Below are 24542 nucleotides of genomic sequence, written 5' to 3'. Positions count from 1 at the left end.
CAGTCCCCGGGTTACGTACAAGATAGGGACTGTAGGTTTGTACTTAAGTTGAATTTGTACTTAAGTCGGAACTGGCATCCAGATTCAGCCGCTGCTGAAACTGACCAGCGGCTGACTACAGGAAGCCAGAGACAGAGTTTCTCTGCCCCGGGGTTCCTGGAATCAGCCACTGATCAGTTTCAACAGCAGCTGAATCTGGACGCCTGGGACAGAGCAGCTGGGGCGCTGCCGGGTAGGTCCAGTAGAGCAACTCTGCCTCGGGCTTCCTGGAGTCAGCCGCTGGTCAGTTTCAGCAGTGGCTGACTTGGGGACGCCTGGGGCAGAGCAGCTGGGGTGCTGCCGGGTTGGTCCAGTAGCGCCGAGGAGTGGCGCTGCAGGACCAACCGGCAGCGCCTCAGCTGCTCTACCACAGGCGTCCGTGAGAAAAGCCTGGTCTGCTGGGGGGGAGAGGGGGAGTGCACTAGCTGCGCTCCCCCCCCCCCCCCAGCAGACCATGGAGATGCAGGCGGCGGGACCGAGATGCACTGCGGTGCCGCCGCCCAGGTCCTCCACGGCTTTGCTGCAGGTCTCCCTGGTCTGCTGGGCCCCTCCCCCCCCCCCCAGCAGACCAGGGAGACGAGGAGCGAGGATGCGGAGGACGCGGGCGGCGGGACCGCCCAGACGCGCCGCGGTCCCGCCGCCCAGGTCCTCCGCGGCTTTGCTGCGCGTCTCCCTGGTCTGCTGGTGCCCCCCTCCCAGCAGACCAGGGAGACGCGGAGCAGCTTTTCTCACCCCGGAGGACGCAGGCGGCAGGACTGCGGCGCATCTGGGCGGTCCCGCCGCCCGCATCCTCGGGGGCGAGAAAAGCCCCGTTCGTAAGTACGGATCTGACAAAAGTCGGATCCGCGTAACTCGGGGACTGCCTGTATTTGTTGTTTTTTCAATCATAAACTAACATGGCTACCCCTCTGAAAATCGTGTGGTTGTATGACCAGATAGACTCCCATGGGGGAAGGTGTTATGCCATGGTGTCCAACCAGTTCTGAAGCAGTGGCTACTGCTATAGGAAACCAGCTACACTCAACCGGCCAAATAATCACATGTGGCTAATGGCTAGCATGTTAGACACCATGGATGTAAAGATTGCTAAAGAAGAAAGACTGCCACTAAGCAGGTTTTTTTTAAGACAGATAGCAGTCTCAATTACCTGGTCACCTTCCTCAAAGTTCAGTCAAGCTGAAGTTTAGCAGGAGGACCAGCAGCTGATTTCACTGCCTCATCCCTTAGCTCTAAATATTTGGTCCTGCAAAGGGACACTTGTGAGGGGCTGTAGCTTTTCTAGAAGGTTTGTGAAGCTCCTTGCTGAGGGGTGCATCACACAAGCGTGGCTATGTATCAACATTCTTTCTTAAGCTGTAGTACTAGTAAGTAACCTCTACTTAATTTAACACATAGCATTCCATTCCAGATCTTTTTGGTAAAGTCCATATTAAATAGTGGGTATATTGTGAATGCAAGAAAGACATGGTGTATGAAATGTAGGATTTGTGCAATTTGTAACACATTAATAATCCGCTAATGCAAATTGACTAGCTTACAGCTAAACAGTCTCCCCTGCATAAACACATATAGTAACTATGTTAAAATTGAGTCCATCCAAGATGCATTACAGTTAAAATTGGCTAATCTGTAAAGGAAACAAATGTTTCTGGCGCACTGCTTTTCAGATTGACAAAATACTTTATAAAAAAAAAAATCTTAAAGGCCCAGAAATCCTCAGCTAAGACAGGAAATTTTACCGGCACTCGTGATGCTCCTTCATGACAGAACTAAAGGTGTTCTGGTGTAAACTTGTCTTCACTCTTTTTTCCCTCTGTCTTCGGTTGCAAAACCAAACTCTCACAACTTCCTTCTCAAGGTTGAGCCCCTCAGCCAGCCTCATAATCTCTTGAGAAGAAGGCTTACTTTGTTCCCCAAAGTTTCTCTCTAGAGCTTCTTTAGCGGCAATGCTAGAAGAAGGAATAAAATGCCCCTTTTAGTGATTTTTTTCAACATTCTTGCATCATGGTTGCTATTTTAAGATAAACGTTGATTATATGAACATTAATAATGTTGCACAAAAAAGGCAAGAAACTACTTTGTTTTCCCTCCCTTACAGTAAACAGCTGAGTTTAAAAGGCTTTAGAGATCTATGGTGCCACAGGCTGCAAAAATCTGATTTATCTTTTCCCCTCAGTCTACACTGTAAATCTTTAGGACTTTATAATAATTGTAGGCATTGGTAACCCATTAATGTTCATGTACATTTTATATAGCACATGGCAACTTATTCCATCAATCACATTCTTTCAAAAAATCAGTTTTAACCTATTTGCAAAGCCGTAGAACCCGAAGACAAGCATTGGTTGAGCTGGTATAGGCACATAAAAGTTAAAAATGCTATTTTATTCCCCTATTCAGGCAGAAAGGCTGAATATAGGTGAAATTTGTGTCTCATTTTTTTTAAGCTGTTTATTACCCCAAAAGAATGAGTGTGCCAGAAAGGTACAAAAGCAATTAGGATGAAATGCTTCTTTTTCTCTCATCTAATTTAGCAGTAGCTGTACCATTTTTTGGCCATAAGGGGTCACTGTAAGCTTTAGTCTAAATATGAAGCATATTTATTTCTATGATGTTCAAGCCACTTCAGCAGAAATTCTAGAATTCGTGAACAACTCTGCACATAACGTTAGAATGATCTTAGTGTAATTTCATTAGTAATGCATGTTGATAACTGATACTAGTCAGCTGAATGGTGAGTGTTCTACTGGTGCACGGCTGACAATCAGTATATGGAAATAAAGTTTTCAGTTGGTCAAACAGTTGAAAATAAAATATATCCCACATCCACATTATGGATGGTTTGCCCTAGTTATACAAAGCTCCTGTACTTGAGTAGGCTAACTTACATACCATTTTCCATCTCCAGCTTCCATTTTGTCCACAGTAAACCTACTTAACAATTCTCATTGTCTTCAATGAGAGTGAAGTGCAGATAAGGTACTGTTCTCTTTCAGCACATTTTTAAAGAGATTTCCAAACTGGGGTCACAAGATCTCTTCGGGATCAGAGAAGATTTTCTTGCTGTATCCACAGAATGCCCCACACTTTCCTTGTACCGTGTGTGCATGTGTACAAAACCCATCTAGTGTGTAAGTGTTTCATTGATGCCAACATTACATTGATGTATTAGGAATGTGAGAGCGAAGCAGCAGCATGTCACATAATCCAATTATGAGATGCTATCTCCAAAACGATGGTCTCTTCAATATTTAGAAAAAGAGTCTTTGATGGCGAACACTGAATACCACTCATTTCTGATGATTATGCCAGATGGTCTCTCTCCCCCTAAGCTAGAAATCTAGAATCATGCTGGTTTTAACAAAATTTTGTGCAGCCCACTCCCCCCACCCCAGGCTGTAAAGTTGACTACTCATGGCAATGACACTGGGACTGTATACATTACATTACAGGTATTAGGACAGATCTGTTCACTGTAGCAATTTCTGGGTGTATTCCACATGGTAATAGTTTGGAATGATCTAGGTGGGGGAGGTGGGTCACCACAATTCTCATCGGCTACATCTAGATTGCATCCCTTTTTTGTAAAAGGGATGCAAATTAGACGTATCGCAATTGCCAATGAAGCGGGGATTTAAATCTCCCCCGCTTCATTAGCATAAAAATGGCTGCCGCTTTTTTTTTGGCACGGCGCTTTGCCGGAAAAAAGCGCCAGTCTAGACGCGGATCTTTCGGAAAATAAAGCCTTTTCCAAAAGATCCCTTATCCCCTTATTTTAAGAGGGATAAGGGATCTTTCGGAAAAGGCTTTATTCGATAATTGAAATACATATTTTTATTGATGTATCTACATCCCATCTGGTTTGCTTATTTATATCTGTAAATACTTTTGTAAATGAACTGTGTTAAGAGGGCCTGTGTCCACTCTACTTTCACAGCAGGAGGCGGCTAACCCCCACAGATCTCGGCCATGAAAGGCACAAAATCAAAGGAAGTCGGCTTCAAGAGACTGTCCCCACATTCTAACCTAACCACATGCTTCCTCGAGGAAACACACATTGCACTCTCTCAAAGTTCACCAAGCACTTGCCTTTTATCTGCACCACCCCTGCACCTTCTGCACTTTGCCTTGCCTCTTCCTCACCATTACAGAACACAGCTAGAACCGTACCCTCTTTTCACAATGTCTCTGCCCTGGATCTTTCTGTATCATGGACTGCTTTGCTCTCTCTCACTCCTCCTCACATCCAGCAGGGGTCATAGCCCACTCCTTGCATGCTTGAGCCATCATCACATAGAACATCCTCAGAGAAGGCCAATGTCAGTACATTTGTTGAGAGACCACTGGGTCTTCTGTCAATACTTTACTGTCTGCTATGCCCACACCCCTGCCGCAGGGCAGATGCAGCAGTCAGCTGAGCTGTCCTTCAGATTGTAACTTATGGTGAACCCTCATTCCCAATTCTGCACGGAATACTGCTGTCAAATCTCCCATACTTGGATTCCACATAGAGACCTTGATTTGAAGAAGAGACAGTTATTTACTGTAACAAGAAGTTCTTCAAAATCTTTAGTCCTCATCTGGATTCCAACACCCACCCACTGTTCCCTCCAGTCCAAGTCCCATTGCTTAGTGGTAGGAGGGAACAGCACTGATCCATATAGCTTTTTAAAGTCCTGGACATGCCACACGGTTGAGGCATGACCCACATGCTGGTCAATGGATACAACTATGTACAGTTCCAGCTTCGGTGCAAGGCACACATGCGCACCCACATTTCGAATCCAGATAGGGACAACACCTCTTGAAGAACCTCCAGTAAGTGCAAAAACTCAGAGAAAGCTTTTCTGCAAGGAGGAGCTCTAGTCAAACCCTTTCCTCTTTTCACAGTCTCTCATCCCAAGGACTCCTGGAATACACTTCAAAACTCTATGACAAATACCAATTGAAATGTGACTTAGTCAAATCGTTTTCTGTGATTAGTGTATATAGAAATTCAATAATGTGTTATTTCAGTATTATGTTCAATGCAAATCTATCATTGTGTGTGTGTAAATTCTCTGTTGAATTCTGTGGATGTTTTGTTTAGTGACATTTGTTACGTCTTTTGAATGCTTAAATAGCAACATGTGATTTCTCAGGATTTCTCTGACAACTTCTTTCTATGTGGAGTTGGCAACGCTGCCCCTTCCTTCTTTCCTTACAGCCTGTGAAAGCCCCACTGCAGAAGCTCCGCAGGACCCAGATCCCTGGCCGAGGGCAGGGACAGATGATCTTGGCAGTAAACCCTTCCCCCATTTCATGAGAGCTAACTACCACAAGTTATAGCAAAAGTAGGGCAATTTATCCTAAATCATTGAACTTTCCACAAAGGAAGTTGAGAGGCTGTGTTGGGGCTAAGAGGGGTACAGAAGCTTTTTACTGACTTTGACATCATAAAGGTTGGGACTACCAGAGGTCATTAATGGGTATGTTTTTTACAAGGAAAAGGTTGAAAAAAATAAAATTTTGAAGCTTTTGGTGCAACTCCTTAGTTGGTTGATAAATGGAATGACATTTTCTGTGAAAAATGTCACACAAAATGTGTCCCTGTTTATCCAAATTTTACTTTTCAACCAGTCCTAGATAGTGCCTGTAAGTCGTATTACATAGATTTCAAACCTAACAGTGATCTGAAAAAAAGGACTTCTAATGCATAATTTTATGAAGTATTTTATTACCTTATGGTGGTTCTGCGCTTTCTTTTCCGTTCATTCACTCCAACTTTTTCGTTGTATAAAGCTATATTAAAAAAGGAGGTATTACCTTCAATACCGTTAAAAAACAAATACAATAATTTCTAGAAGCTATTGTTACCAGCTTGCGTTTGAATACCAGGAGTGCATGCCAGACATGGTTGCTGAATGGTTTACTTTGAAACATTTCTCTCTAGGACATCTGGTGGTTGCATACTGTAACTGCACTCTTCAGGCATAGGAAAAGATTTACGCTGTGAATAAAGCTGAGAGAACCTATGCTGGTTCATGGCAAATTCATTTTTTGAGTGTGTCAGAATCAGTCTGTACATAAAATAGTTTCTGGTCCAACCCCAAGCAATGTTTTCCAGGGCTTAATCACAAGCATGGTTTATCAGATTGTTGTTTTGATTTTTTTTTTTTTTTGCAGTTTTATGCCAGTGGGTTTAGTGCTCATGTTGGGAAATATTGGACATGATTTGTTCCAAGAGATGAAGTTCATTTTCAAAATGCACTGGCGGAACACCTAGTCTGTTGGCCTGGATATCAACCACAGGGCAAAAGAACATGGACCCATTATGAACATGTTCCAAGCAGCCATTGTTGGCTCATGAATGCAGGTTGAGCTCACACACGGGCTGATTTTGGGTGCATCTGAGATTAAATCATTGAATTTCTCAATTATGGCATGCAGTTCCAGGAAGGAGGATTGCTGGGAAGAGATAGGAGTCCACCTGACCAACTAGGGCCAGAGCATCTTTGTGTACTCATTCATCAACATAGTGAGGGCTTTAAACTAGAGTTAGAGGGGGTAGATGCCAAATGCTCACAATTAAGCATAAACAATCTAGGTGCTGTGTAGGACATGGAAAATTATACTAGGGTAACAAACACAACAAGAAATTAATGGAGGAATATGCACAATATACGATATGCCTATTCACAAATGGAGGCAGTATAGAGAATAAACAGGAAGAATGAATCTATTAGTACATAAGTTAAATTATTTTTAAAAAATCATAGAATTGGAAGGAATCTCTAGAGTCATCAAGTTAAGTCTCCTGCACCATGGCAGGACCAAGACCATCCTTGACAAGTGTTTAACCTGCTCTTAAAAATCTCCCATGATGGAGATTCCACGACTTCCCTAAGGCAATATATTCCAGTGCTTAATCACCCTGACAGGAAGGTGGATGCACAATTAGTTGCAAAACCATACTCAAAGAGTGAGTTACCCATGGCTTGCTATCAAACGGGGTGCACATTATATAAAGGGGTTCCACAGTGTCAGTCTTGGGTCTGGTACTTTTCCATATTTTCATGGTTCGAGTGCCAAACAATCTTGACAAATTAGTGAATTGGTCTGAAAAGAAGATGAAATTCAATAAAGATGAGTACAAAGGATTACAGTACAAATGTGGAACTACAAAATGAGGAGTAGCCATCTAAGCAGTACTGCAGAAAAAGATCTGGGGATTATAGTGGATCCCAAATTGAATGTGAGTCAACAATATAATTGAGTTGAAAAAAAAGGCAAACTTCAATCTGTGACATATTAGTAAGAGTGCTCTTTATAAGACATGGGAGGTCATTGTCTCACTCTATTTGGCACTAACAAGCCCTCAGATGGAGTACTGTGTCTATTTCTGGGCACCACATTTTAGGAAATGTGGACAAATTGGAGAGAGTCCAGAGGAAAGCAACAAAAATGAGAAAAGGTTTAAAAAATCCTGACCTATGAGGAAAAGGACTGGGCATGTTTAGTCTTGAGAAAATAATACAGGGTAGGAGAAGGGACTGGATAACAGTCTTCAGAAATGTTAAAAGTTGTTATAAAAAGTATGGTGGGCAGCTGTTTTGTCCTCCCTTTACTGGAAGAAGTAACGGGCTTACCCTGCTGCAAGATTTAGGATAGATATTAACTAAGTATGAAATTAGTTAAATTCTAGAATATGCTTCTAAGTGAGGTTGTTAAGAACCCATCACTGGAGGCTTTTTAAGAGCAAACAACAGTCAGAAATGGTCTAGGTTTACCTTGTTCTGCCTCAAGATAGGGGACTGGACTCGATGACCTCTCCAGGTCTCTTTCATTTCTATAATTCTATAAGTACTTATCAAATGTTTCAGACATAGTAGGAATTGCTAGACATCTAGTTGTAAAAGACATCTGGCTAGAAGTTAGAATATCTATGCAAAGAGCTGAGGTCCGATTTTAAGTCATGCTGATCATCCCATGATTCCAACCAAAAATCAGTGAAAACAGCAGGTGCTTGCTGCTCAGTATCTTTTGAAAATCATTCTTATGGCAATCATCTGTGGCACGTTTATGGTTTGGAGCAGGAAAAGCTGGAGTTTCACCGAATAGATAAAAATGTAGGGATTAAATAGCATTGGTAAAAATTACTATCACAATGGAAGTATCTTTTAACTTACACATCATTTCTCGTCTCTTAATGATCAGTAAAGTCATTTTGACAATGATAGAATATACATCATCTGATTTAATCCAATATAGTTGTACTAGGTCCTCTCTCAGTGGCATTTCAGAACATATTACATGCCTTTGAAAGGAGAAGCTTGGTGTTGAGATTAGAAGGGACCAGACATCTTGGGGCCTGGATGAGAAATTCTGTCAAAACTGAGTAGAATCCTCATCAGGAAGGGGTCTGCTATTTTATGAGAGAGTCATATGTTCAAATGGTTTGTTTTTTAGGAGAGTAATGCAGTAAGAGAAGCTTTGGATCTGCTTTAATAGACACACAAAGTTGGAAAAGACCTCAGGAGGTCATTGAGTCCAATCCTCTGCCAAAAGCAGGACCAAACCCTGCTTCTAACCCCCAGTATAACATTTGTTGCTTTGCAGAACTTCAGCTACATGGTAGCTTAGATTGTTGATTAAGGCAAGGACCGCACACTGCCAGGTGCTTTTCTCTCTCCTCATCATGTGCCGGGCAGATCTTCCAATATAATTTACAGCAGCTTACCTATTGTAAATCATGTCATAACTCATGCCTCTGCCATAGAGTCCCAGAGGCTCATCCAGCAACTGGAGGTATGCAGGGCATAGTAAAGGAGACCCTCCAATGGCAAAGAGCAGATGTCAAAATCCCCATGATATCACCCTCCCTACCACTGTTACAGGAGGTGTTGTGTTGGCTCGTCACATCTCTTTTTCCATTGCCACTAATAGTAGGGAGCAAGTTGTCATAAGAGTATGTCAACATCAGCACTCCACATTGGAAAATCTCCTTTATATCAGTAATCCTTTCACAGCCATCTATGTTGTCTTTTGGACTAGGATTCAATGGCAGTGTATCAAAAAGGAGCTGCCCTACCTCTCAAGATCTGAGCTAATTTGTGTCAATGGTCTTGAGCGAAATGAGAGACATATAAGACAGTCACATCTCTTTGTGCCTGCCACATGTTTTTGGCAGGTTTGCTTCCCTCCATAGGCATCACTCCTAATGCAGTGAATGCAAGTACTTATCATACAATATTTACAATCAACTTCCCCACCTAACTAAACAAAAAACTGGATTAGTGGCACTTATATATTGCTTGTCACCCTTTATATTAAAGAGATTCTTGTAGCAGTCAGATTAAATTCCAGAGGCATTATAAATATTTACCTCCTATTTGTTCTGCTTCTTCCAGCCATTTGGATAATATCAATTTCAGTTTGCAGGCATTTTTGAAGCTCAGCTGTAAATTTTCAAATCGGCAAATTGTTGTTTGACTGAACTCAGAACCGTGCACAGCAGCAAGGGCTTCTCCAACATTTGTTTGTGTATAGCCTGTCAAAAAGCAATGAAGAGAAAAAAAATCTTGAGTATCCTAACCTGGTTTATTTATATGCAGACACATTCTGCCTCAGACACTGGCCCCAAAACACACTTTTTGCTGACATGCTTTAGTATTTTCTTTGACTGTTTTGTATCTGACATCAGTGTTACTCTGGTGTAACTCTCTTGACTTCAGTGGAGGTCACAGGTGTAAAACTGGTGAGAGGAGCATCCAGCCTCATATCTATCATGATACATATGCCATTTGACCAGTATGATAATGCAGGCAGAAAGCAACTGCTAATGACCATTCAGTAATTCTGCACATAGAGTTACAAGTTTATCTTAAGGCTAGGAGTCTGATTTAAACCCAGAAAAGTAGAACAATTTAGAGTTAAGACCTAAAATAATCTAAAAGTATACTCTTATTTTTACTCAAATCATTGTAACAGCTGTGACTGCCATTCTCACAGTAATCATTATCCTGTTTAGGCTCCTTTACCCTCAGTTTCTTGTGTCCACCTTCTCATTTTCCTCATATATTTGAATTATAAGCTCTGTGGGGGAACGTCTGTCTTTTCATTATGTATCTGTATAGTGCCTCGCACAATAGAGCCCTGATCTGTTATGAGAGTCGTTAGGCACTCCCATTACTCAAAGAAGAATGTAAAAAACAAAATAAAACAATTTTCAATCTCATTTCCAGAGTTAGGCTATTGTCTCAAAGGCTTGGTCCTCACCTCAAAAATTAGATCCACCCAGCTACATTGCTTGCATAAAATATCATTCAGGGCTTGCATAAAATGTCATTCAGTGAGCGTTGTACAGGCAGTCCCCGGGTTACGTACAAGATAGGGACTGTAGGTTTGTTCTTAAGTTGAATCTGTATGTAAGTCGGAACTGGCATCCAGATTCAGCCGCTGCTGAAACTGATCAGTTTCAACAGTGGCTGAATCTGGACACCAGTTCTGACTTACATACAGATTAAACTTAAGAAACCCAGGCGTCCCCAAGTCAGCTGCTGCTGAAACTGATCAGCAGCTGATTCCAGGAAGCCCGGGGCAGAGCAACTCTGCCTCGGGCTTCCTGTAGTCAGCCGCTGCTCAGTTTCAGCAGCGGCTGATTTGGGGACGCCTGGGGCTGAGCAGCTCGGGTGCTGCCGGGTTGGTCCAGTAGCGCGGCCACTCCTCGGCGCTACTGGACCAACCCAGCAGCACCCCAGCTGCTCTGCCCCAGGCGTCCTGATTCAGCCACTGCTGAAACTGATCAGCAGCGGCTGAATCAGGACTCCTGGGGCAGATCAGCTGGGGTGCTGCCGGGTTGGTCCAATAGCGCCAAGGATTGGTGCTGCGGGACCAATCGGCAGCACCCCACCTGCTCTACCACAGGCTCCGGGCTTTGCTCCACGTCTCCCTGGTCTGCTGGGGGGGGGGGCACTAGCTGCGTCCCCACCCCAGCAGACCAGGAAGACGCTGAGCAAAGCGGTGGAGGACCTGGGGCTGGACCCGCGGCGCTTCCAGATCAGCTGGAAGCGCCGCGGGTCCGGCCCCGGGTCCTCCGCCGCTTTGCTCCCCGTCTCCATTGTCTGCTGGCTCCCCCAGCAGACCAGGGAGACGGGGAGCAGCATAAGTCGGATCCGTGTAACTCGGGGACTGCCTGTAGTTAGTTCAGCCTAACCCCTGCTGCAGACACCCCCTTACTGGGTATAATCCTCAAGGTCCTGAGTGTTTTCTCTTCCTATTTATGCTAGTAGGTGTGGAGGGTGCTAAGGACCTCACCATGTCAAACCCTATGTCTGTATTAACTTGAACATTTTGCACTAGCAGGGCACTGTCCACTTCAGGTTAGGCTTTTCATACATCCCATCTTTATTAATGGCATTCAACCCAATCCCGCAGTCTCTATTCTGTCACATCTGTGTAAGTCAACATGAGTTTTGACTGTGCAGAAATTCAGGATCTAGCCACTGAAGTACTCTAGTGCATAGGCAATTTTGCCCTTTGTATGACTGACTGTTAAATAGTCATGCCATACAACAAAACCTCACAGGCTGTATACACTATTTCAGACAGCATGACTTGTTCTGGCCCTCATTTCTTTAAATAGATGTAAATGTAAATGTAAATGTCCCTGTAGCTGTAGTGATAATACAGATGACTGTTACAGTCATATATAAATTACATGCTTTTATAGAGTCATGCCATATTCTGTAATGATGCAATATATTGTTATAAGGGAGAATGTAAAAATGGCAATTCATAATTGACAGTGAATTTAGTACCCGTGAAGAGACTGTATTTGCAGTGTTTGACACACACATTTATTTTTTTCAGTGCAGTACAGACAGGATCAAACTTCCTCCTACTTTCCCACTACCATGCCACAACTCTGTCATGGAGAGAAATCTCTAAGGATGATAGGAATAATACAGCATGGATGGCCTAAAGTAAATCTAAAATTGGAGGAGAAAGTTGCTCATTTTTGTTGGTTGCACATTGTACACTGAGATAATTTAGTGAAGTTGCATTATTTTGTGTGATGGGTTGTGGCATGGGGAAGAAAATGGTAACAAGGTAACAGATGTATTTGAGAGAAGTCAAAGTTCCCAAAGAACCAAATACAAGTGCATGTGTATGTGTAAAATAGGGCACTAAAATTCCCCCTCATATCCAGTATAGAGTTCCAGGAAGAGAAGAAAGAAGGAACTGGTAGGACCGTTCTGTGCCTTCTTGGTTTCGGCTAAGGAAGGGGAAGCAGCTGGCAGGCCATCCCTGTTTCCCTGGAAAAGCAGGAGGTTCTTCCCTTTTCTTCTCTGCCTTCTATAGGAGGAGAAGGAATTAAGAGAAGGTCAGATATGAGGAATCAGGCAGATGCTGATAGGCGTGTCTCAGACTGAACAATTAGTCTGTCAAGTGCCGGCAATACTCCACCTACTGAGAGAGAGCCACCATTTCCTCTCAGATTTTGAAATCCAATTATTCTGGGTGAGGTATAATAATTTCACCAGCCCATGAAAAGACAGAAGGGAGACCTCAGTTCTCCCAAGAAATAGAAAGAGGCCTCTCCCTCAGTTTTCAGCTGTGTTCTCCCATGTTTTTTTCAAAGGCCTCATCTATCCACAGTTACACCGATTTAACTAAGGCCTTTGTATATGAAAAAGTGGTACTGATTAAACCAGATCTATTTAGAAACTCTTGTAGTCAAGGCTATGTCTATATGTAGCCAGACATAAAGCCCCATTTTAACATCCATCTTTGTCTGCTTAAAACCATGCAGGGCACATAAGAGCTGGAAAACAGCATATTCTTTGAAAACCTTGGAGCAGGAGGTTTAGATATGCTGGCTCAGTGACCGTGACCAACTGTAAGCAGAGATAGGAGGGTGGTCAAACTAATTGTTGACCAAGAGGCTGTACATCGTGCCCTTGACTGAAACCCATATTGATACGAACACATACCCGTCCATGGGGGAAGGAATCTCCCGCCCAACAAGAACATCCGGCAGTCCTAATTTAGTTATCTTCCTCTCTTACAAGTGTAAATTAACTTGTAACCTGCTTGTAAGAACTGGCACCACAAAATGGACCAGTAAAATTTGGCCTCTGAAGATAAGAAAGAGAATACGGGCCCCCAGGGGTATAAAGATGAGTCCAGCAGCACATTTGCTTTGTGTGTCAATCTACCATCTATCTGCTGGTCGGGTTTGGTGTTTGACCTCCCGAGGTTCCAGAGGGGATGCCCACCTCGTATTCGTCTTTCCGAGGAATTGAGAGACCGGCCCTGGCCTGACACGCTGGAGTCGAGAGGCACAGAAGGGGGTAAAAATTGTACCTGGATGTGGTCCTTTGTTTAAGTATATATACTTAGTATTAGAGCTCTTTAAAGTTTAAGCTGTCACTTGGTACCATTATTTTCTATTTTCTATCTTTACCTTTTTCCTGTAACCATTTTAAGATCTATATTTGTTAGCATTTAAGAAATAGAGCAATAGCCATTGTAACCATATGATTTATAAGTTCCTTTAATAAACCTGTAACTGTTTAAGTTTTAACCTGACTCCTTCAGTTGCTGTAATAGAACCAAGCACAATTTAAAAGAACTTCAGCCAGTCATAAAGGGACAGACATAGGGAGAGCTTGGGCGTTTGGATCTGTGTCACTCCCAGGTGACAAGATCCATTGGGGCACCTTTCCAGCCTTTCCTAGGCTGCCCGCTGCGAAGGAACTTTGTGTTCTAGCAGTTAAAATCTAAGGTGTAATAAGCTCTTCCTACACACTGGGGCGTCTGTTAGCCTGTTTGGCTACCCTCTGCGACGGGACCTTAGTCCTAGCAGTAAAGTCACGGACGTTAAACACTCGGGGCTCCTTTCAGCCTTCTGGGCTGCCCGCTACGACGAGACTTTGTGTCTTAGCAGTTAAAGACTTAGGAGACATACCCACACACACTGCCCTGACCGTCGGCTGACACTATACTACAGAGCCTATGCTGGTATAACATCATAGTGTAGAGGCATTGCAGACAGATAGAAGGAGTTTTTTCTGTCAGTGTAATAACACGGGACTCCCCACAGGAAGTTAGGCCTTGTCTCCACATACCAAGAGATCAAAGCTGTGGAGATCATTCTCCTAGAATTTGATTAAGCAGGCATAGTAAGGAGAGGGAGCCATCCTATCTGCATACATTAGAAATTTATAGGGTAAAAAATGGGGGATACAATATTAAAAGGAAGGTTTGAAGACCAGAGCTAATTGAAAATTGTCCATCTAAAATTAAAATGGCTTTATGACTAAATGGAAATTTGTTTCTAAAACAGCTATTTTCTTTCTTTAAAAATGGGCTGTATAATTTTAAAATGAATTTTTTCTGGCTTTGACAACTGTGATGGATAGGAGGCGTGCTGGCCAGCACTCAGTGACTCAAGGGGTAAACTCAAGTAGGTAAGGGTGTTGGCAAGAAGCCAGAAGAATGATGGGATACTGTGCTGAAATTTAAATTGTAAACATATACCTTGCTGTTTCTCTGTGTGTGTGAGTTCTAAGGGCTAGAGGGAGCAAGATGAAGTAATCAACAGAAATACCATGCCTACAAGACATATTGGACATGGGATTGGACTGGTCCTTGAAGTACAGATCAGTACGGATCATGAGTAAAGAGGAGAATGTATGTTTAGTTGTGATCGGGTAATTTTCTTTGTTTTAAGCTTGGTTAAACGTCTTCATGTGAATTCCATGTGCCTTTCCTCCCCCCTTCGCTGCAGCCCAAGAGACTGTGTTTCTTTGTGTTTTTATCTGTTCTTTTCTTAGTTGCTCTGTAACATTAGCAATCAAGTATGCTTTATCAAGCATACCTTTTTGTTTTGTTAATAAAATTACCTTTTTTAAGATCATGATTTGATTCTTGTGTTGTGGAAGGTAACAAGAGAACTGTGTGTGTGCCTGCCTAGCCTGAGAGGTCAGCTATCAGAGACACAATTTGTTTCCTGTGTTCTTTTGTGTCTTTTTTCAAGCTCTGTTGTGGCAAAAGAGCTTGGAGTACCCCTGGGGAAGAAATTCAAGTGTTTCTTCCTGGTTTCCAGGATTTAATTCACTTGATGGTGGCAGAGAATCTGTGACTCTGGGAAGTTTTTGTAAGCGGAGCCTAGAGACACAAAGTATTTTTAAGGTCCCTTGTGGACCCCACCTTCTGCACTCGGAGTGCCAGAGTGGTGAACAGCCCTGAAAATAACCAAAAACTTGATGAAAATGAATATTTAATTTTCATCCATTTCTGTCATGGGGAAAAATAATTTCCTGTCCAGCTCCACTGAAATCACTTCAAAATGTGTCATTTTTAATGTAAATTATACATTACATCAGCCTTCCAACTTGTACAACTGCCATGGTGAATAATTATTGACAGGCAAAGTATCCTTAGCTGTTTCACTATCATAGTAAAATTTAGATTTTGAGACTTATATGGCAAAATTTTCATCACAATCCTGAAAGGCTGAATTAAATGCAACTTCACAGTATGATTTATGTGACTGATCACTCTTTGCCCTGGAATACAGATAATCAACAATAATTTGCCCTCTGAGGAAGACAGAAGTGGTAGAAAGTTTTAAAATCATTTACTGTTCTAAGTTATAAAATGTCTGAGGTCATTAATTCCAAACAAGTCTTCTAGGTAAATGTGAGGAAGGTTTTGAATTATAAAGCATATAAAGAATATAAAATATACAGAAATAATTGAGCCTTCATTTGGATTTTCAGGCTATAGTTGGCTAGTACAAAATACATACCTAGCTTAATTCTCCTTAGTTTGAACTCATTGGCAAACTTTTCAAGTTCCCTGATTTCAGGGGAATCCATGTCTATGGGCTCTTCAACAGACTTGGTTTTTCTGCGGAATTCCTGCTTGAAGTCAGCGGTTACAGGATCATCTCCAAGGATGGACTGGTGCATAGGTGTGAAGCCATGCCCCAGAGCACAGGAACTGGCACTCAAAGCATGTTCAGGGAATTTATAAAGGCAAGGGGTCAGGCCACCTGCATGAAGCCAAATAAAAGAACTTGATACAATAATTCTCCAGCATTGCACAGTAAACCTTTGGGCCATCTATCAACTGTTAAGCAATGAAATATTATGTACTATATCCAGGAAGGATAGTTCAGTGGTTTGGGCATCAGCATGGACTTTAGGAGACCAGAGTCCAATTCCTTGCATTGTCATTCTCTGCCTCAGTTCCTAATCTATAATATGGGAGTGAACGTGCTGAGGGCCATATACATACCTTAGATAGACTTAAGCCAGGTCTACACTAAAGGTGAAGGTTGAATCAAGATACGCTACTCCAGCTATGCTAATTACATAGCTGGAATTGATGTACCTTGGTTCAATTTCCCTGCTGCTCCCCACAGCAGGAGTCCAATGGGAGAAATGCTCCTGTTGGCTTCCCTTACTCCTCGCAAGAGAAGGAGTACTGACTGCCAACAGAGGTATCTTCTGAGTTCAATTTAGTGGGTCTTTACGAGATCTGCTAAATCGAACTCCAAAAGATCAATCGTGGCAGTCTCAATCTTCCCCAGAGTGAAGACATGGCCTTATATTGTACCAAAGTATCAACTAGTTCATTGCTTCATTGAAGTCAATGGACCTATGTCAGTATTTGTTTTCTGGTACTAACAATATTACATTATAAACTAGATGTGATAGGAAGATGCAGTGCTCTATGCAACCTATTTCAATGAGAAATTTCCTAGAGTAAAGATGCAGGGTAAAGCCCAATGAGTGATATTATCTGTACATTATAATTTTAGAGTTGAAAGTAATTGCACAGGGATGAACTACTTCATGCAACATGTGGTTCTCTATTGGACTACACCATGCCATTTAACCAAGATGAGGTACCGACTCCGGTAGGTACAGAACAAACAGAGAGAGTCCCTGTCCTGAAAAGGCAAAATGTGACATCTTCCACTGTTGTTTGGTTTGTTGTTGTAGCCATGTTGATCCCAGAATATTAGAGAGACCAGGTGCATAAGGTCATATCTTTTATTGGGCAACAAAAATTGAGCCGATACAAGATATTACCTCACCCACCTTTTCTCTCTGAAGTGACAAGTCAGATGAACCACAGGAGAAAAGAATAATATTTATTCTATTTTAGAGATGGGGGAATCAAGAGAGTAATTTGTGTGCCCAATCACATTCTCTAATCAAGTCTGGAATTGAACCTACATTTTTGGAGGCCTGGCCTCTAAACCACAAGACCATCCTTCCTTTCTCTTTGAACTTGTTTGTTCTTCTGGTCTTGTTCCTGGTTGTTGGGAGCATTATGAAGGTTCTAACCCTATTGGTATATTGTTACATGCAGTATGACTAAAAAAGGGGAGGGAGCTGTTAACTGTCAGAAGGGAAAAGAGACTAAAAAAGAGAAAGACTTGCCTTGCAGAGTGCTAACACCATTCACCACATTGGGATGGGACATGCTGCAGGTCTGTAAAATGCGACTCTGAGAGAGACTTGCTGATAGCATTTCTGGAGTTGCAGGCTTGATGCCTAAAAGAAAGTGGGGAAAAAAAGAAAAGCTTGCAGCACATGGAATACTTTTGATATAGAAATAGGTTGATATTTCTGAATGGAAATATCCATTCCTCCTTGTCTAATGATTCTTCTATTGTAGACTTCCTATAGAGATCTGAACAAGAATTTCTGTACCAAGGACACAAGAAAAGAAAGAAAACCAGGAGCATTTGTTCCATGTGAAGAAAGAGTCTGATGTGCTGTTCCAGAAAATCCATCATGAGGAAAGTTTTACCTATGCTGATTTATTTTTACGTTTCCCTCCTTCTTAATGAAGTAAAATGGTATACAGGCGGCCTCTGACTTGCAATGTGATCAGTTCCTGGAGAAGCATCGCAAGTCCAGGGTGTCGTAACTCGAATCCGCATTTATGATAGGCGCTGTACGCCATTGTAAATACAGGATGACGACATAAGTCGGGGGTTTTCAGCCCCTTCTGCACTTACAAAAATGGTCATAAGTACGGGGGGGCCACAACTCGGGCCGTTGTAACACAGGGGTTTCCTGTATTTGATTTTGGATTTGTTTTGAGCCATAATTATTTCCAGGGAAGACTCTTATCCTGGCATCACTGTATTATTTTGCTGGTTGATATTAGACTTTAACACCTTTCTGTTGAACAAATTCTCTTCCCTCTTCCAGTGGTATCTAGAGGATTGCTACATTGGGAGCTAAAAATCTTTTACAAGTTATACCATAATGTCTATTGAGCCTCTGTGTGAAAACACTCCATATTGGTGAATGAGATCTGGAAAAGTGTGCATTGAATTAAATGATTTCTCTCTGCCCTTCACGTACATTTCTTTTCACTCTGAAGGACTGACATCCCTGCACGTCAGCTGTAGTATTTCTGTGAAAAGAAACTTCGGCTACGTCTAGACTGCAAACCTCTTTCGAATTAGGCTTTTTCAAAAGGTACTTTCAAAAAAAGCTTCTAGACTACAACCAGTACTTTCAAAAAAGCAAGCTGCTTTTTCGAAAGAGAGTACCCAGGCAGTCTGGATTCTGTCTTTCGAAAAAGCACAGTTTGCATTACATAACTCCTTTTTTCGAAAGAGCACTTTTGAAAAAAGGTGTTCTTCCTCGTAAAACGAGGTTTTCCGTGGTCGAAAAAACTGCCACATTCTCTCGATTTTGAAAGAACGCGGCAGCAGTCTAGTTGCAGGGGAAGATTTTTCGAAAAAACCCTGTAGTCTAGACACACCCTTAGAGTACTTAGAACCCACTCTATTAGCCTCATTTACCACGAACACTCTGACAATATGTTTTTTTTCCTTCTCTTTCCTTCCCCGTCCCCTCTCTTCTCTGCTATTTATTTGTCCCCTGGAACTCTTAACTCCATTCATCTGAAGAAGTGGGTTGTGCCCACAAAAGCTCATGATACCATCTATATTTTTTTAGTCTCTAAGGTGCTGCAAGACTATTTGTTGTTTAAGTTTATTCCATTACAGACTAACATCTGTAACATTTCTGACGTGTTTACTCTCATCGAAAACAAGTTGCTGTTACTGAACATAAGCTCTTTTTTCAAAGCTAGCCATCCCTTCATTGATCTTAAAGCTTGCATCAGACTCTGCAAGTCTAATGCTTCTCATATTTATTAAATCAGGAACCGGACACTCCTCTTTGATAACAAAGGCATAATGATGCCACATATACAGTAGCCCCACTATCACCCAATGATGTGATTTTTAAAAAATTATGAGCATAAGGGACAACCCTGATGGCCCACAGCTATCAGTGTTAGGGTGTGATCTCAGACTCTTTCCTTAATATCATGAGAGAGTGGAGGGAAAAACAACTTGAAAAAATACTCTCTAGAAAATACTTTTCATTTTTTCTTCCCCACCTGCTTCAAATCAGCTTCAGAGAAATGAGTCGGGATTCTAGATTGGGAAATAGAATGTCCATAAGCCAAAACCTGAGTTATAATTAACTGAATGTTTCCTCTTTTATCTCAAGTTTTATGGCACTATATTTGTTTCTTTAATTGCATTCATCATGGGTGAATGATTCTGAAGCAGCTCCCCCTGTGCTGAATTTAGCTCCCCTTTGCATTGGGCACTATACACAGTAGGGATGTTAAATATTGGCTAATTGAATAGTCGATTAACCTCATGAATTCTTATTGGTTACTCGACTATTCTATGGTCCCTAGAGGTGAGTCTGTCAGCCAGTGTGCTCCAGCCCCACTCCTGAGGAGCCCCCTGCCACTCTGTGCTGCTGCCTTTGTAGCAAAGGCAGCAGCACAGGGTGCCAGGTGGGAGCTGGTCCACGAGGGAAGCCAGTTTAAAAACCAGCTCCCCTCACAGACTGGCTGCCTGTCACCCCACACTGCTGCCTCCGATACAGAGGCAGCAGCGCGGGGTGGCAGCAGCCCCTGTCTGGGGGATGAGGGAGGTCTGAGCTCCCAGACCTATTGCAAGTCAGAACTTAACTGGGCTGACTGCCCGCTTGACTCCTAATACACTTTAAATGCAGAGCTGCTGCAGAGATAGGTCCCGGACCTGGCGCAAGCCGGGACTGAGCCAGGCTGCTGCCCAGTCTGCTAAAATATTTACTGGTGGGGGAACAGGTGAAAATGCTAGTAGTCTATAGCATTAACCTATAATAAGCTTTTACTTATCGGTTAATCGACTACACTATTACATACCTAAATTGCAGAAGACAATCCCTGCCCCCAAAGAACTTCCAATCTAAGTTTACTAGGCAGACAGTGAGTTAGAGAAAGGAAACTTTATCGAAGTGTCACATCCAGGGAAGTAAGGCAGAGAGAGTGATTTGCTCTGGATCCCAGACAGAAGCTGTGGGAGATCATGAAACTGAACCCAGTTCTTGAGAGCCCCAATGCAAGAAGCCATCTTTCCTTTCATTAACTTCCACTTCCTCAGCCCCTCTAAAGGAAAATCCCCCCCAAATAATCATGCGAATAACTATCCTGTTAGAGTGAATATAGCTTACCTGCCATCACCCCATAGGTAGACGGTTGGTTTCCATAATGACAGGAAGGTACTGAATAATGAAGACCTGTAGATGTGTTTCCCAAAGTCGCCATGGAGAAGTGCACGTGGGAACATTTAGGAGTATGGACCAAAGACAAAACAGACGGGACTGGTAAGAAAATTTATGAGGATTCAAGATACATCCTTTCAGTCCAGAGGTAGTGTATATTTTTGTACTTTCTTTCTGTCTGCATGCTAACTATTCAACACTGCTTTTTAATTCTCAAAGTTATATCTATAGGAAAACTGGCTAACTATCTTTTAACCAAGATCAATTATTTTTCTTGACAAGTTCCTAATTTAATATCTGAAGTCTAATCATTTGGGCACCCTGAGAAGTTCTCTTTACATGCATACCGAGTTAAAGCCCCCAGTATGGCTCCATCTATTTTTACTTTAATAATTTTGTAAGTTCTAGAAAAGTCCATCCCTCCCCCCCCCCATGGAAATTCTAACAGAAGCTTATATAACATGAGGGCAGGGGACTGGACTCGATGACCTCTCGAGATCCCTTCCAGTTGTAGTGTTCTATGATTCTATAACCGAGAGGACAATTTTCTATTTAGGATAAAGCCCACAATTGTGCATGTAGTGATTTGGGGCACTGAGCTGGAGGTACCTTAAAAGAGTCTCATTTTCGGATATGCTTAGCATCCACCCTCTGAAAACAAGGGACCTTTAAGGTGTCTCCAGATCTACATTCACAAGTAGAGACACCAAACCTTTGAAAATTCAGTCCTAAGTCATCATTTTGCGACAGTAGCTGCAGTAAACCCACAAGCATTTTGTCTCCACAATTTGCACAGAGGGTTGGCAGGTAGCAGGATGGCTGGCCAAAGTGTGAAGACAAAAACAAGAAAATTGAGTCCACTGTTTGCTTGACTACACTATTATGTACTAGGCATCTCAGAAAGCCATGTAAAGAGTTAAGAAACAGCATAACCTTCAATAATAAAATGACTGGCCTTAAAAGGTAACATTTCACACTGACAAAACATTCTGTAAAGTTTTCTGTATCCCCAAACGTTGGGGTTTTGTGGTCAACTCTGAAGAAAAATATGAATAACTTTTGGCTGACTCTAAAGAAGAGATTGAAGATTTAGAACTCTGCTCTATAGTGTTTAGTGCCAGCATTCCAAAAAAGCATGCATTTCTTCATGCATGCAAAGCAGGAAGTTTGTTTTTTAAGGATGTATATTAAAGACATGTGGAGATGTGCTAAATTACACAAAATGAGACCATATATTATCTCCCTCTAGTAGCTGATACATGAAAGAGGTTTATGAGTCTAATGACAAATAATGGATTTAGTCACCTCCCTCAAACAATAGAGAAGCTGTGCTTTTGACCCTTTCAGAAATTCGGCTAGCTTCCAAATGGCCCCAATAACACTGAATTCCATAACAAGGCTTCTTCAGGAACTTATGACAACTCAAGCTGGGTAGCCCTAAGTGTAATTTCAATATTGGTTACGTTAGTACCGGGATGGCAATTCAGCGGGATGAGTTAACTGAGTTTGTGATACTTGTTCATTTCTTATTGGACATGCGTCTACATCACAGAAAACCTAGTCACAAAAAGTCTCCTACATTGGCTGTCTCAGCAGAGAGATGGAGACAAGGAAGACATGAGAACGGCATGACTTGTTGACTATTCATGGCTAATTCTTCTATATCAAAGTTAAAGCATGTTATTAGAACAGTCTGGAGAAATTTGTACTGTTTTCCCTTTTGCTCTGGGACTAAAAATAAAAAATAGATACAAAGAGGTGGTTTCTTTAAAGCATGGATTGCATATGAATTGTCATTAAGACAATAGAACTATGCTGGATGCATTGATTCTTCTGAATTGTATACACAGAAGAAATTATCTGGTATAGAAAAAATGTCAACTCGATGATCTATGATATTTTAATGGTGGACTACATTGTTGCTGTCATGGTCATCAAAGTTCAGAGATTTAGAACTTTACTTTTAAAATGTAAACACATGATGTGCACTAGTATAACAATGCTAGTTAGGGGAGGAGACAGTGTCATTTTTACCACCAATATAGTTATAACAGTACAGCAGCTAGTGTTGACACACGTATACTGGTATACAGGGACCTTAGATAAGGATTGCTTATTCTCCTTTCTATATGTGAATAAGCCATACTAGTAAAGCACATTCACACCAACATAACTGCATCCACATTAGGGACAGCACTGCTCTAACTACACCAGTATACAGGTTGGACCTCCCTGGTCTGGCATTCTTGGAACCTGACTGGTCCTGAACAAGGGATTTTGCCGGACGAGCAAAGGTTCCCTGACACCAGCCTCCCAGCCTGCTGCCAGCCCAGGCAGGGAGTCCTGGTCCCGGGAATCCACAGCTGCCTCAGACCCTGATGCTGCCAGCGCAGCCAGGGATCTCCAGCTTTGGGGACCCCCAGCTACTGCTGGCCCAACTGCAGTCAGCGCGACCAGGAATCCCTGCAGGATGAGGATTCCCTGACTGCGGCTCCCCTGAAGCCATCGGCCATGCACTGGGGCTCCTTGGTCCATCAACAGTCTGTGGTATCTGCCAGATCAGAGAGTCCCAGATTATATATGTTGAACCTGTACAACTTTTGTTCTTAGACAAAGTCCAAGTTAAAGACTTAATTTGAATCACTTGTTTATTGTTACATTTTGCCAAGCTGCTGCTTGCTAATCCACACATTCCATGTTTCTCAGACATAAAAGACTGGCATTTCCAACTTCCTGGCAATATTTTAATAGCGGATACTGGAGTGAAGTCTCACATTGCTAAGATACTTTTAAAAGTAAAATCTACCCCAGAACATACTCATGTATTATATACAGTGTAATAATAATCATAGTAAAGTTCCTGGTCAGATAAAGGTACCATATTCCAAAACACAGAAGAATGGGTCCTGTACCCTTAAGTTACTTTGGTGCTTTTGAACATCTCACCCAAATTCTAGGGTCTTTACTCAGTATTTATTATGTGTAATAAAATATCAGTTCTCCGCTTAATGGGTATTTCCATCATGTAATGCCATTGGCATCTGCTCCATTTTAACTATTCACTCATTTGAAATCATATATTTAAGATATTTATAAACTACAATTTCTTAAGCAAAATATAATTTGGTTTATTTTCAGAGATGTGTATCACTTAAGTCTATTTGGCGTTACAAATGTTTAATAGTATCTGTAGCCAGTAAGTCAGCGTGCTGGTAAAATACCTCACCCAACAAAATATAGAGATAGCTACAAACTTGGCTAAAATGCAGACATGTTGGTCACTCTTGATGTATTCATTTGTATATAGCCTTGTGAAAACTTTCTTGCTTTAAAGGTAGTCCCAACCAGAGCAAAGCTGATATGAAATAGCTCCTCCTGGGTTTCCCTAACACAGTGTTAAATTTGGCAACATTTACAGAATAGAGGAAAAAGCATTTTAAAAGAAAATTAATGAGAGTGTAATTGTTTTAGTAAAAAAGTACCTGTAGACACGACATTGGTAGAATGGTTGGAGACGGGCAAGCATTCTGCAGCGCTATGATGCATTATCAAAGGCAGAGCAGGAGAAGAATCAGAATTCAAGGGGATGAAGGCGTCAGCTGAAGTAAATGCCTGGCAACTCATTCCCACAAACGGAGAAAAGACAAAGGAGCACCGTCCCTTCCTCTATTTTCTAACAAAATGTATCCTTATTGATTAACAGCAGCTCAGACTCTATTCCAGTTCTCTTCACTTGCATATATACATAAACAAGGGCTCCAGAGAACAGGGAGGTCGTGTGCAGGTATTTATACCCCTAGGAAATCCTTTTATCCATATTAATGTTATTTTCCCAGCGGTATTGCTATATTAGCCAAGAGCCTCCTTTCTTCCCACCCAAACACAATAGATGCCCAATTAATGGGGGAAGAA

At 42.0% G+C, this 24542-nt stretch overlaps 1 protein-coding gene across 3 annotated transcripts; it reads right to left on the bottom strand.

Annotated features, from left to right (window-relative positions):
- Positions 1 to 1693: 1693 nt before the first annotated feature.
- Positions 1694 to 24254, bottom strand: POU1F1 (POU class 1 homeobox 1). 3 transcript variants are annotated; one of them, XM_089773412.1, is made up of 7 exons: positions 24113 to 24254; positions 20580 to 20729; positions 17481 to 17594; positions 15836 to 16081; positions 9404 to 9568; positions 5760 to 5820; positions 1694 to 1988 (listed from the first exon to the last, which is right to left on the bottom strand). In XM_089773412.1, exons 1-7 carry the CDS (start codon positions 24252 to 24254, stop codon positions 1775 to 1777), a joined length of 1092 nt encoding a protein of 363 aa, XP_089629538.1. In that variant the 3' UTR covers positions 1694 to 1774. The 3 variants fall into 3 exon arrangements, with proteins under 3 accessions (XP_089629538.1, XP_089629540.1, XP_075765665.1); XM_089773414.1 differs by having other exon boundaries at positions 20580 to 20645; XM_075909550.1 differs by lacking the exon at positions 17481 to 17594.
- Between the last annotated feature and the right edge of the window lie 288 nt (positions 24255 to 24542).

Source organism: Pelodiscus sinensis, chromosome 1 (assembly GCF_052426305.1).
Source record: "Pelodiscus sinensis isolate ZL-2025 chromosome 1, ASM5242630v1, whole genome shotgun sequence".
Taxonomy (NCBI): domain Eukaryota; kingdom Metazoa; phylum Chordata; order Testudines; family Trionychidae; genus Pelodiscus; species Pelodiscus sinensis.
This window is presented reverse-complemented; position numbering and strand designations above follow the sequence as displayed.

What these genes read in the sequence shown, in the direction of transcription:
- POU1F1 (XM_089773412.1), bottom strand. Translation starts at nt 24,254, where the DNA reads ATGAGTTGCCAGGCATTTACTTCAGCTGACGCCTTCATCCCCTTGAAT. An exon ending in TGGTGTTAGCACTCTGCAAG is followed by an intron (nt 16,082 to 17,480) that starts GCAAGTCTTTCT and finishes GGCTTCATGCAG; the next exon opens with GTGGCCTGACCCCTTGCCTT. An exon ending in AGAAGCAGAACAAATAGGAG is followed by an intron (nt 5,821 to 9,403) that starts GTAAATATTTAT and finishes TTTTTAATATAG; the next exon opens with CTTTATACAACGAAAAAGTT.